This window comes from Eurosta solidaginis, chromosome 4, assembly GCF_040869045.1.
Source record: "Eurosta solidaginis isolate ZX-2024a chromosome 4, ASM4086904v1, whole genome shotgun sequence".
NCBI classification, from domain to species: domain Eukaryota; kingdom Metazoa; phylum Arthropoda; class Insecta; order Diptera; family Tephritidae; genus Eurosta; species Eurosta solidaginis.
Genome location: NC_090322.1, coordinates 50,968,301 through 50,982,981, shown reverse-complemented (window position 1 = coordinate 50,982,981; position 14,681 = coordinate 50,968,301). Strand labels below are relative to the sequence as shown.

The 14,681-nt window shown below is 44.2% G+C and overlaps 1 protein-coding gene across 3 annotated transcripts in view; it reads right to left on the bottom strand.

The window, feature by feature from the left end:
- Positions 1-485: 485 nt before the first annotated feature.
- The window catches only part of LOC137247889 (basic-leucine zipper transcription factor A), a 37,543-nt gene continuing 23,347 nt past the window's right edge, over positions 486-14,681 (bottom strand). For all 3 annotated transcript variants that reach the window (XM_067778822.1, XM_067778821.1, XM_067778820.1), the window contains exon 2: positions 486-2,079. In XM_067778822.1, the coding sequence (XP_067634923.1) occupies positions 570-2,057 (1,488 nt within the window). In that variant the 5' untranslated portion in view covers positions 2,058-2,079 and the 3' untranslated portion in view covers positions 486-569. The remainder of the gene's footprint in view (positions 2,080-14,681) is intronic.

Below are 14,681 nucleotides of genomic sequence, written 5' to 3'. Positions count from 1 at the left end.
TCTCAAGCTTTTCGGAAGGCCATGATTTGATTTCGAGAGTTTTATAAGGATATTTGAACTTATAGAACTAGATCGGAAATTGTTCGAATAAAAGAAGTTCCGAAGGTATTCTTATCGGCCAGTACCTCAAATCATACACCAAAGGATGAATGCAGCCCCAACTCCGCTGCTAGCACTAACTGAACAATTCTTTTCGCTCTGTATAGTGGTGACACCTACGTTCCTTTGTCACAGGTCGGGGTAACACTTCACTCGCTAAATAATAATAAGGAGAAGAATATGCTACGCAAATCTGCCAGGTCGCAATAGTTTAGAGATTTATGAGAGTTAAGTGCAGCATTATCGGTGTTTAGCACTTTCGGTGTTAAATCTGGCTCATAAATGGACCAAGTTCTCAACAGTTTCAAATTTGAGCTTACCTCCATATCATCATCCGAAATATTTCATTGGTGAAATTATTCATACATTTTCCATTGAAATTTTTATTAAATTCGATACAATGTATTTTAAAGTTATTTAAATAGTTAATTATCTCCTACTAGATCAGCTTACATACATATGCATATGGCCTAATCAATTTGTGTGATAGATGCATCATCTGCACTCGAGCAACGGCTACTTTCACCATCGGTGCGGTATTTAATCGAATCGATAATTTCAACATCGATATCGCGCTCGCGATTATTACCACAAAGGCTTACGGAATTGTCCACAGACGCGCGCCCATCCGAGTCAGCATCACAGTCAGGTTCAGATTTATTGTCGCTATCAAGATTATGGCTACCATCTACATCGGCAGCTGCATTCGAAGCGATTAAGTCGCGAGCTGCAAATTGACTATAGAGACGCGGCAAATGTTGTAGCATGTAGGTGGCGCTACTCTTCCTCAAAGGTTGATTCTCTTTGGCCTCACCCATATCATAGTATTTAGTGTAGTTTTCGAATTTACTAGCCATGGCAGACGAGGTTAAATTGATGGCATCCAACGTGTGAGCAGCGGCAGACTTTGAGTCATTCGCACGCGGTACGGGTACTGTGAAGGCAGAGCCTTGACGATGCTTATTGAGTAAACTAGCACTAGATGCATTGCCCTCAATCGACTCCGAGTCATTAGGTGCATTACTATTATCAGCGCTGGTCAGAGGTGATATATTTCCTTTTTTGCGATCATATATATGACCGGAGACACGCAGATCAATGAAAAAGTGTAGCGGATCAATACCGTAGGGTGGATAGAGCGGGGGATACCAGACTGGTGGTGGAGGTGGTAATACCAAGTCTTGTGGTGGTAACGAGGCTGCTGGTGGAGTATCTTGAAGCACAGCATCAGCAGCACCGCCACCATTACTGCTACCATTTGTTGCGCTTGCTGCTGAAGAATTGGGAGTTGTAACACCACCTGTATGACATCTACCTAACTTTATATCAGTGCCGCCATCTTTTGCTGTTGTTGCATCATCCAATTTGCGATATTTGTTGGCTAAATGAAAATATGGCTTATTTGTAAGTTCCAGTGGCTTCTCCAAGCCACCCACCGCGGATACAGCGTTTCCTGTTAGCTGTTGCTGCTGCTGCATTTGTTGTTGCTGTTGCTGCTTCTCCTCTGCCTCCTTACGCTCGCGTAAGTGTTCATAGTAAGGTCGATGGTGGTGTACCCAAGTACGCTTACGTGGTCTACGCGCCAATACCATCGATTGTTGGAGCTGCAGATTGCGCGCGGTCTCATTATTACGCGCCTGTACCAAAGAGCGTAGCATGTCACTGAAGAAAAAATTGTTGGTACCCACTGGTGTTGAGTATAAGTAGGGAGGTGTGGCTGCCATCAGACGACTAACAAACTCCTGATTGCACATCTCATGAATATTCGACTTGCGTGGTGTGGTAGTGCTTGCGGTATTTGTGGGTGAAGATGAAGAGGATGAGCAGGAATTGCCAGTTGTGGTATCCTTTGAGCATTTGTGTTGTTGCTGCATGTGTTGCTGGCGTTGATGCTGTTGCTGTTGCGTCATTTGCTGCTGTTGTTGTTGTTGCTTTTCCTGCTGATGTTCTTCCGACATGACCGCCTGCAGTACAAATAAGCTGTCGGAGAAAAAGGATGAAAAAACAGAAAAAAGAACAGTATTTAATGCTTGCCATCTTCAAGGATCTTTACAAGTCTTCTTAAGTGTAGGAAATGCAAACACAATAAGAAACAATAAGAAAAAGACACTTAAATGTTCTTCTAATGTACTTTTCAGATTTGTTAGACATTAAATGGAAACCTGTCGACAATGCACACACGGCCCACCCATTTGCACTCACTGTTTACCAAAAGACATTTAGTCCCTAAGCTCTAACGGCTTAGTGTTTGAGTGTCGGTACAAAGCAGATTGTTTCTTGCATTAAGTTGTTTTTGATTTCAATAAAATGCGCCAAGAGATTTATGTACTTAGGTCTGCTCGGCTTGGAAGAAGATTATGAGCGTTAGGAGTAACTAATTGTCAGCTGCATGTTTCCCACACACCTTAACTTTCCTTAAGTCTATTTGTCGACAATTTGTTAGAGTAGTTAACGAAATGCTAAGATACTATTTCCCATTATTTTAATTTCATTCAAATTACGAAAGTAAAACAGATTTAATTTTCCTTTATGTGCCTCCGTCGCAGAAATCTACAGAATACAAGTTACGGTCAGTTCTGATTATATTGTATGTAGCAGCTCGCGCTCTGCACATCCCACCTGCAGCCCTAATGACCGAATATAAAGCGCTAGCAGTATAGCGCCATCTACTATAGGGCGAACGGACTATATGGCCAAGTGCCCCAGCTTCGAAAGAAATCTGGGGGCCACAATAGAGCAAGAGGATTGGTGCAAGGGTGTGGATTTGGCAGAACATACTTTTAACGTGCATAATGGTTCCAAAATAAAGGAAGGGTTGTTGTTGTTGTCGTTGTAGCGATAAGGATACTCTCCGAAGGCCTTGGGGAGTGTTTTCGATGTTGATGGTCCTTTAAAAAAAATAAATAAATGTAAGGCGCGATAACCACCGAAGAGATCTAAGGCCGAGCGTCTCTTCCAATTTGCGTCGTGCTTCTCTTGATTTTCCCTACAAATTGGCCGGACGGGACCTACTTGTTTTATGCCGACTCCAAGCGGCATCTGCAAGGCAGATGAGTTTTCATTGAGAGCTTTTCATGGCAGAAATACAGTCGGAGCGCTTGCCAGACACTGCCGAGGGGCGACCCCGCTTAGAAAAATTTTCTTCTAATTGAAAAACCTTATTTCTAAAATTTTGATGTTGCCTTGCCCGGGGTGTGAACCCAGGGCATACGGTGTGGTAGGCGGATCACCCTACCATCACACCACATTGGCCGCCGTCCTGATGGTCCTTTGCCGGATGCAAATCCGGTATGTTCCGGTAACAAGCACCATAAGGGTACTAGCCCGACCACCTCGGGATCGATTTGGTATGACCACATGAAACCCTCGAGGCCATCCCGCTGTCCCACCCCTAGATCCATCAGGAGTTTGGGGTCGTCAGAGCCTCGGCTGTTAATGAAACAGGATTCGCCTCGGGTAGGTGAGGTTGACAATTGGGTTGGAGAAGCTATATATTGCGCTGGCAACCCCTTGAGAGGGGTTCATGGAATCAATTTGGTATTTTAGTCGCCTCTTACGAAACTCATACCTACCGCGGGTATATTCTAAGCCCCCGAACTCGCTGGGTGTAAAGTAAGGGTTCGGGTATGCTGCTTACTGTATCGATCCAGAAATAAGTAGATCCTACAGTCTGCCAAAGCACTACAGTGTCTTTCAGTCGGAAATTGTAGCCGTGAGAGAAAGCATCAGGACTTCTTTTGGAATCGTGCTTTAGCTGCAGTTGCGTCAATTCAGGCGGCAATGAGGCAATAATCTCACACAATGTTTTATCAAGAAATGTTCTAGAAAACAAAAAAGTGTTGGAGAGATTTCGCTCAGGCCTGACCATATATACAGTGTTCCCGGTCGTAAAGAGATAGAAGGTAACGAAAAGGCCAAAGGATGATGCTATAATCGACGGTAGACGTTCCAACCCCATTGGAAGAAATCAAAAGAAGACAGAAGTTATGTTCAATATATTTTTGAGACCCACGGCTTACTCCCAATATGCTGGGGAGATCCCACTTTGTCTTGAGGTACTCTCTCATTATGTCACGCCCCAGGTACCACACAAGTTTGTTAACACAACTATATAGTTCATGTTGCTCAGAGTACATTTAGGAGCACATAGTGGTCTGGATTTGGTATTGCCGCACAACTGAATACCCAGTGACATAACGACACCTCAATACATCAATTTTGTTCCACTTTATGGAAGTAGGGAGCTTCAGATGAATGCTGGCTTCCAGCATAAGCTGCCAAGTCGAAACATTTCTAATGAACAGTTTTCTAGTAGTGGAGTTAGGACAGTAAACAGTTTATTACCAATCGGAACAGCTTATGCATCCTAAGACATCTAGGAGCACAAAGCCAGCTGCTTGTGTTAAATCACTTTTTTCTTTTAAATCCTCTAAATAAACAATGATGTGTGTGTCTTTGATGAGCTTCCAAACTCTTCAGCTGATCTTTATGTAATTTTTAGGTAGGTTAAAGGAGGTTTGGTAAAACAGAGTCCATGTTCTTTGGAACAGTGGGCAGTGCCATGCGCCATTCGAAAATAGTTGAAATTTATCTAAACTTCTTAGTTGTTTCTACTAGGAATGAAAAAGGAAAAGACTTACGAAGATAAAAGAGAAGAAGCAGAGACAGAGGAGGAGAACAGGGAAGGAAGAAATCCACAGCGGGTCAGGGGCTTAGAATATACACGCGGCATGTATGCCTGTAATTAGAGGCGACTAAAATACCCAAATCATTGAATGGGTTGTATAGTGCAACATTACAAGGGGGAGGGAAAGAGGAAGGGTCGAGGGAAAGGAAAACGGGAATTGAGAAGGGATAACAAACAAGTATATTCTCGTGCAGAACAACGTCCTTCGTAAAACGTAAAATCTTTTGCTTTAATCCTTTAATTCTTATAGGAAAATAGTATTTATTAAAGCATGTTTCTCTCAAATAACATCGGATGGATTTCGTAGAATTCTTCTTTCCGTTTCCTTTATGCTAAACTCAAAACGGCTGCTTTTAATTGCCTTCATCGCAAAAACTTCTGCAATGTTTTATAGGTTTACTCGCACAAACATTGCAGTTGGCGCATTTATCAAAGTAGAGCTGCCAACAATTTCCAAGTTATTTGTCGCGCCTGTTACAAATAAAAATTAGTAAAAAGGATAAAAAATTAACAACGCAAGAATAAACTTTTACAAAATTTATGAAAAGTAAAAAAGTTTTGCCAAGTTGATTTTTTATTTTACTTGCAAAAACAAATTGTGATGAGCTTAGAGTGTGGCAATGCTTTTAGTTGCTGGCAGTGATGAGGAGCGGGAGGAGGTACGAGTGACAACGCCATAAATCCATCATTGAAACCACAAAATGCAAATTGATTCCGCATGAATATGTAACATTACAGCGTCACAGTGGATTTAAATTTCAGCAGCTGCCATCTCGCACCCATAAGCTTACCCACCCACCCACCTAAAGGCAAACAACCGCATTGGATTACCACCTTAATTAGCATAATCTAATTTAAACTTGGCGCATCTTTCGCACCACCGCTACACCACAGTTTGCCGTGCTCGTGGTTGCTTACAAATTAAAACATTTACTGTTTTTGCACACTCTTGGGAGTTTGTGTGTTTTGGCGCCAACACATTTCGTCAGTTGGCATTGGCTCGTCAAAAGTTTATTTTGATAAGCAAAATGAAAAAACAATAAAAACTTTTTAAATGCGAGAATAAAAGAGACCGAAGCGCACTCAAGTGCGCCAGATTGGCCTCGACACGCTGCTGGTACCCAGTAATACACAGAAACCCGTGCATATACCCATTCATAGTCTTACTAACGAATATCCAGCTTTTAATATGGAGTTGGCCCGGTAGGCAATCAGCAGACGGCGCTTCGATGCCACCATTTTCAGTTGCTGCGGCATTTAAGTGAATTAAAACATTTTTGATGTCATGCAAATCGACATACCTTTCGATGCCTCATATGTACGAGGGTGGTACGAAAAGTCCATGATATCTTGAATGACAGCAAACAAGACATTTTCTCGCATTTCCATCAAATTTGCCATCTTTTACAGATCGACATTATGGCTGTGTTTAAGGAAACATTTTCTTGTGCGTTTTAAACCATTTACATATATGAAGGAAGTATTTAGAAGTTTTTAAACGGTTTTATTTAGCTTGACTGTGTGTAGCGAGCGTTGTTTACGAATTTTGTAATTGAAATTTAAGTAACTTCCCGATAAACTACAAGCTTGAAACTTGGAATATAGTTTAGAACCCGATGACAATGCAATAAAAAGAAGAAAAAGTTCCGCTAGGTGGTGCAGGTATCGATATATTTCAAAAAATCGTAATTTGGATCTAAATTTGGCTCATATTTGGAACACATATTACATACAGAAAGAAAATCGCTTTGACAAAAAAGGTCCCGCTAGGTGGGGCAAGGATCGAGATATTTTAAAATTCGTATTTGTAGTCCGATTTAGCTCATATTTAGAACACATATTTTGACAGAACAGAAATCGCTTTGAGAAAAAAATTCTCGCTAGATGGCGAAAGGGTCTTGATATTCAAAACACTCGTATTTGTGATCCGATTTGGCTCATATTTGGAACACATATTACCTTCAGAAATGGAAATAGCTTTATGAAAAAAATTCCCGCTAGGTGCCGCAAGGATCGAGATATTCCCGAAAGTTTAAGGCAGTGTTGCCGATGTGACAATAATTGACCGATTATGAATCAGGAAAGCTGGGATTCATCTCTATATCCAGTGACGTATGTTATCTGAGCCACTGTGAGGACTACGACTGGGTTTTCTGATAGAAGTTCCTCCACTATTGGGCTCCACAGTAAGGCTGACGAAACTTTATCGCGTAATTAGCCTCTTACTGTTCTCAGTTGTCCTGTCCCTTTACCAATTGAGGTTTGGATTATCTTTGCGGGGCCATCATTCTGATTGGCTGCCGAAATCCACCAGTGTAGGCAGCAAAACCTAAATGTAGGACTTCTTGTCAAAGTTAAGCCAAATTTAAGTGGTCTTTTATTACAGAACTGTATTTTCCCACTTGACCGTTCTGTACGCATGTTGACAGCATGTTAAATCTGATCTCATTGTCTCTACATTTCTTCATAACCTTTCCCTGCTGCATCAAAGGCAAACCCTATCATTCAGCTGCCTCCACTTCAGGGTAAGGGGAGGCTCAAATGAAAATAAAATCGTCTTCAGGTAAAATTTTGGGAATTCACCCACTTCCAAGCCCTTCCTAACCCAAGAGGTATGGCGTACGGAAAAAGCACATTTCTTTAATGAAGCTCAAGCTTGCCTATTTACTGTTTCAGGCTGAAAAGAAACTGCCTTAAATATATTAACAGTAAATTCAAAACACATTGGGTCAACTCATGAAAGCTTGCAGATCCCTCCCAAAGATCGTTAACCTTCTTAACCTTTCAAACCTATATAAAAAGTTCTTTATTTTGCGAGGTTTGCTTGGTCATAAGAAAATTTCGAGTTTGAGTGACAAAAAAAAAAAAATAATACATGGCGCGATTTATATACAAGGAGACTTAAGTCGAGTTAAATTTCCATTTCGCGTCGTGCTCATTGACCTATGTACATATTTTATGCCTGCTGCATCTGCAAGCAGAAATACACTCGGAATATTTGCAAACCACTACCGAGAGGCGACCCAAGTTGAGCCCGACTTGAACCCAGGACCTTCGGTGTAGTAGGTGTAGGTGGAGCACGCTACAGCCGCACCACGGCGGCCGCCTACGTGAGTTGCCGTATAACCTTATAAAACTGACCTCGTACATATAAAAGTATAAACAACTACATGGGTAGACATAGATAAAGTGTTTCATTTTGGCATGAGTGCAGGTTGTACTTTTATCCATGACATTTTTTGAACACTGCCGACTTATTAACAACACCCCAACTCTAACTACCAAGTATTTAAGTAAATAGCTATGGTAGCTGCCTGGCTGGCACAAATTCTTGGGCTGAACCCTCCCAGAGGGTGCCGGCCGGTAATATGCACAACAGTTTCCCCTTCCAGGGGAGTGCTAGCTAAGTTTAGGAATCATTTCCATTTGTGCCACGGCTCCTTAATAGCTCAGGCAAATGGAAATGGGTTTTAAACGTGGCCTCAAGGTGGGAACTGGACCACGCCCAGTTGAAAAGGTGGTCCACCCCTAATACAGGGTGTTATGCGATTCCGTGCCCATTGGATGGTTTGCAGTCAGGGGCATCCGACTGTATTCTTACAGAGCCTCCCGGATACCGACCCACCTCCGGGAGTAACGGCGACTTGCTGCGGTATGGGGCTCAACCGCAGTCGACCGCATTGTTTCTACTATCCCTTTGCTTTCAGGCTGACGAACGGTCTCACCTTAGAAGACAGCTGACGAACCAGATTACAATGAAAAACAAAAACCTTGCCTCGGATCCCTATACGGGTAAAGATGCCGCCCTTGGACTAGACATTAGAAAAGTCCACAATCCGTCGAGAACCGCACAGACGGCGCCGACAAAGCCTTCACGGTAACAAACAACTCTTTGGCCACCTGTGCAAGCTACCGGAAGGACTAAACCCTTTGAGGGCAAGTCCAATCCCGCGGCAGCGGGCAAAGCTAGCCCCAAAGAGGGAAAGCAACGTCCGACTGAGCAAGCACAGGAGGCCCGTCCCACGTCCGTACCGGGCACCTCTTGTCAGCAGGTGGCTGGGGCCCGGTTGGATGAGGTCGGTTTGGAAGAAATTCCGAAAAGACCGAGAGCTTGGGCCTGGGTCCCAGACGGCATAGCGGATCCTGGCGAGATCTTGAATACCATCGCGGAGTCGAATAAGGGGCTACCTTCGAGCGATTGGAGGATAGTCCGGGTCGGCGAGACAAGGGCGAAGCAGAGTTATGTTGGCTTCATCATAGACTTCTCTCCCTTGGCTTGACGAATGTGGTGGAGTTTTAAGCTACGGCTTCTACTCCATCACGTTGAAAATTCGAAAGGATGGTACGAAAGAGGAAACACCGGACGAGGGTGAGCCTGTTCCTCAGGGCGAGGAGTTAGACAGAAACACCGCGAGTGGATCTGCTGCCCATGGCCCTTGGGAAGGAACCGCCACCGCGCCGGAGGATCTGGTGATTGGGGATAACGCCTCGAGCGGACCCGCAACCGCCACAATGAATCTTAGGGACCCATGCAACACCTTGAGTGGACATGGGGCCCATATCGAACTGGCACGCAGCACTCCGGATGCCGAGAGCGATACACTCCCGGTATCTTAGTTTGCGGGCCATTTCTTTATGGGCATGTACGAGCAGCTTCTGCTGGAATCCGACCCGTCGGGTGCCGAATTCGACGATACTATCGTAGAGGAGGCATCCGACGATGCGGATCAGCAGAGGATGGACGTCGATGCCGCAAATGACCTTTAACGGGCGCGCAGGTACTGCAGATAAACCTGCACCACTCTATGGCAGCCTCGGCCGCTCTAATCTTACGTCTCAGAACAACGTATGAGGACGTCGTTCTAGTCCAGGAGCCTTGGGTCGTTGGCAGCAAGGTCTGTGGACTCTTTTCTAAGGACTACCAGCTGATGATACCGCCCTTGACAGGTAGAATCAGATCTTGTATTCTAATAAAGAAAAATCTAGTATTTATTTTACTATCTCCTTTTAGCGATGAGGACTTTACCTGTATTATCATCGAGCTACAGGATCAAGCAATCTGGCTGATGTCCGCCTATCTTTCGTACGATCGCCCAACTTCTGTGCAGGACCGGCTCTGCAAAGCGGTACGGAAGGCCCACAGTGAAAGGTTTCCGCTTGGGGCTCTACCGACATTAACACTAGGGGTGAGTATCTTTTTGGTTCTATTATTAATAACAATCTAAGTATATGCAACTTTGGAGACAAACCAACTTTCATCACCTCAAACAGGAAGGAGGTTCTAGATATTACTCTAGCTTCAGGGACATTCTCTGACTTGTCGAAAATTGGAGAGTTTCCAACGAAAACTCCTACTCTGATTATATGTATATCATTTTTACTCTGCTCTTGCGTACACCGCCTAGGGTGGCTTACAGGAATAGGAGACGTACGGACTGGAACCTTTATAAAAAAAGTCCTATCCTCTACTCTCCTAAAAACGCTTCTCACGGTAGGTCGAGCCTACCGCTAACAACTGATGAAGCGCCTCTTTTAGACGCAACATTTGCTTCTCTCGGTGAACTAGACTCATCGTCAAAAATAGAAGAAGCAATAGATCTTATCACCAAATCTTGTAACGCTGCCTTCACAGTAGCCTGCCCGGTGATTAAGGTAAGGGGTAAAAAGAAACCCTATTGGTGGAACCAAGAAATCTCCGAGCAGAGGAAAAACAGCAGACAACTTTTTAACGAGGCTAAGCGCACTGGGATCTGGTCCCATTATAAGGACGCCTTAAAATCCGTTAAGAAGTCAATCCAGAAGGCCAAAAGGGACTCCTGGAAGAACTTCACTAATGACATCGAAGAAGTCTCAGAGGCCAATCGCCTACGAAAGGTCCTCTGCTAAAACCCCATACCTCCCAGCTGCATTCGCACAGCGGACGGAGAATGGGCCACTTCTAGTACGGAAATTCTGGAAACCCTGGTCAACACTCACTTTCCAGGCTGTAGCTCTCAACCATACCTCTTAAACACGCAATCTAACCCAGGGCCGTTTCGACCCTTGGACCACATTGTAAGCGAAAAAGGAGTTATCTGGGCAATCAAGTCCTTTAAACCCTTCAAATCTCCGGGAATGGATGGAATATTTCCCGCTGAATTACAAGCTGCAAGCGATCTTACAAGCCCGCTGCTAGCTAAAATCTACAAGGCTTGCCTCAATCTGGTATATATCCCCACGGAATGGACCAAGGCAAAGGTAGTCTTCATACCCAAAGGAGGCAGGATATCGGGCAACAGTCCAAAGGATTTCAGACCAATAAGTCTGACCTCCTTCCTCCTAAAAGTTCTAGAACGATTGCTGGACGCCTATATTAGACAATCGGCAAATAAGGCACTAATCTCCAACAACCAACACGCCTACTCTAAGGGCAAATCCGTAGAGACAGCTCTACATGCTAGCACTACTAAGATAGAGAAGGGTCTTGCCTTTAAAGTATTTACGATGGGTATCTTTCTCGACACAGCGGTCACAAAATCTCTACGTTCACTAGGGGTGGAAGAGCCTCTTATGGAATTCGTCGAGCTCCTTCTAAACAAGAGAAGCATTATCTCTGAGTTGGGCAGCTCATCGTTAATAAGGTATACCAACAGAGGAACCGCCCAGGGTGGCGTTCTTTCTCCTCTACTATGGAACCTGACAGTGAACGCTCTGTTATCTATACTACAGCCCACCGGATGCCAAGTCATTGCATATGCCGACGACATAGCCTTGACAGTTACCGGCAAACACCTTCCTGTGCTTGGCGAACTCTTGCAAAATGCTCTTAATCTAACAAACACTTGGTCTAGAGAATGGGGACTCAGCATCAGCAGTGAAAAAACTGAGATGGTGCTTTTTACCCGCAAACGCATTATACCGGAATTAACCCCCCCCCCCCCCCCCCCCCCTCCCTAAATGGGAGGGAAATCAAACTCTCTACCGAGGTTAAATATCTCGGAGTCATTCTAGACAGGAAGCTTGACTGGAAGCGAAATGTGGAGGAACGGTCCAGGAAAGCCACAATGGCTCTCTACGCTTGTAAGTCGGCAACCGGAAAAAGGTTGGGTCTCCAGCCACGCATAGTCCATTGGATCTACACGGCAGTGGTGAGACCCATACTCTTCTACGCTGTCACCGCATGGTGGACGGCACTCGATATCGAATCTAACAAGAGCAAAGTAACGAGAGTGCAGAGAATGGCGGCAATGCTTACCAGCGATGCCCTTCCCTCCACTCCCACCAAAGCTCTTGAAACCATATTATTCCTTCTCCCAACTGATCTATATGGTAGATACTGTGCCTCCTGCAACGCGGCAAGGCTCAACGCTATCGAACCATGGAGGGACTGCAGGTTTGGTCACACCCGGATCCTGAAGCAGGTCCCCGAAACCTTCTTGAAATTGGACCATACAACATCGTCCCCTTGCTGGGACAACAAATTTTCCACAAGAATCCCAGAGAGGAACGAGTGGGCAAACGGCGGGAACCGGGATCTCACGAAGTCTCCATTTTTACAGATGGCTGTAAACTAAAAAACAGAGTCGGCAGCGGAATATTCTCGGAGAAGCTCAATCTAAGCGAGAGCTTACCCGACCAATGCAGTATTTTTCAGGCTGAACTTATAGCTATCTGGGAAGCAGCCCTCTATCTTGCTAACCTGCAGGTGACCAATTCTATTTCAATTTTCTCTGACAGCCAAGCTGCCATAAAATCCCTGCAATGCAGTAACACCTCGTCACTAGTGGCACTGAAGTGCAGAGAAACCCTCAACAAACTAGCTGAAAATTGCAACCTAAGCATAATATGGGTTCCTGGCCACTGCGACATCTCATGAAACTGCGCCGCGGATGAGTTAGCTAGGGAAGGCACCAACCTGCAAACAATAACCTCCGCTGGTTGGGCCAGCCCTCCTGTAAACACTTGCAAACACTGCCTACGATCTCTTTTCACGTATCAAGCAAACACCAGATGGGCCAAGGAACCTACATGTAGTATATCCAAGCAAATCTGGCCTAAGCTGGATGAAAAGAGATCGCAATCGGTGATATTGTTAAACCGTATCTCTATAAGCCCACTAGTGGGCCTTCTCACGGGTCACTGTCTCATGGGCACTCACGGTGCCTATATGGGCCTGCAGCCAAATGACTTCTGTCGCAGCTTTAGGGACGAAGAGGAGATAGAAAGCGTTGAGCACTATCTGTGCCACTGTCCCACACTGTCAAAAACCAGGCACCAATGCCTCCACAGACACTCCTTTGGGTGCCTTGCGGAGCTTGAATCTACAAACCCAAACGACATCTTGCGTTTCATTAGGCAAACGCGCTGGTTTAGCCTCACTGGGGTCTAAACTTTCTTCTTCTTCGAAAGTAGGGTAACAGGAAATAGGGGCCCCCGCGTGATGGCACAACGGGTCACAACGGCCTACGTAAGTCTCCGCTCGGACAGCGGAGGCAGCCACTTTAACCTAACCTAACCTATGGTAGCTGCCTGAAATACCAATGGGTTCATAAGCATGTTGTTTATCATCATCAAAGTTTTGTTAGTGATTTTCGAAAACGTGTTGAGTTCGACAGAAAAGGAAACGGTTGACATTGTAAAGTTTTGTTTTGTTGTTAGTTGTTGTTTCTGTTTATAGTTTTAATATATCACTGACATACTTATATGGCGCGCTTGCATTTCGTTGTATTTACAAACAATTACTACAAGTGTGAATGTTATTTTGGATTGTTGTTGTGGTTTGGTTTAGGAAAATTACTAACTTAGTATCATATTTATTAAAATGAGTTCAAGTCCACCGGAATGCAATACCTTCACAACACTTAAAGAAACCAAAGGAAAAGGACTCAACTACCCTGATGAATTCGCATCCAAATACTAAAGCTAAAAATCCTACAAACTAAGAACGTTTGTAAATGAGCTCCGCGGCCCTTTTCTGTAAAAACACTCGACAAAATATTTGATTTTGGCGACGACAAATCTAGTAATAAAAAGTTTTTGATTATCCTTTCAAAAAACCGTGACATTATTATGAGATCTGGCAACTCTGTCGTCCCTAACAACTGGAGCCTTGACTTCGCGAGCGCAGGACAAGAACATAGAACGCTAGAAGGCAGTGCACAGTTAGTATGCCCATCGTGCGAATTAAGTCTTATTTCTTTAGATATATGAGGCAATTTGTACGTCTATTGTCGGAACATTTGCACATGATCTTAGAAATTTTGCAGTCGAACGCTTCTGTCCACGCCTTTCCTGCTTGAAGGATCATATACAACTCCTGTCTCCTTTTAATTTTTCCCAAACTGATTGGCATGCCTACCGTCGATTCGTCGAATGCTGCACAATCATTCGCCAAAGTAGGCTTTAGGTTACCTTCTATCCCTTAACAATCGGGAACTCAACATAGATGTATGGTTCAGCCTGAGCGAAGTCTCTCCAAGTCTTCTTCACTTTCAGACATGGTCTTCTCCACAATTTTTTCCCCACAAAAAACCCAAAGGGCGGCATAACGTACAGTCAAGTCGAGGAAAAGGTTTAGGCTAGTACTCTGAAAATTATTTGATATTTCGGTTTTTTTCGATGCAGATGTGAATAAGTGTAAGCGAAACCATTCAAAGCTTTTGCCGGTTTTTTGAGTTATTCCTCAAGTGACTCCGATGCATAGTGATTTTAATGTCATCTTACTCACAGCGTACTAGAAAACTAGGTTTTCTGGTATTTCTGGAATCTTCTGTTCGAGTTTGTTGGCACCTGGATTTTATACCAAATAAGACTACGCTTGCTATAGCTATTTAGAGATTCTCTGCGTAGCAATTATGTAGTTTCTAATAAGATCGATATCGACGTTAGGTATCTCCTCCATAGGTCCTAGTATGCT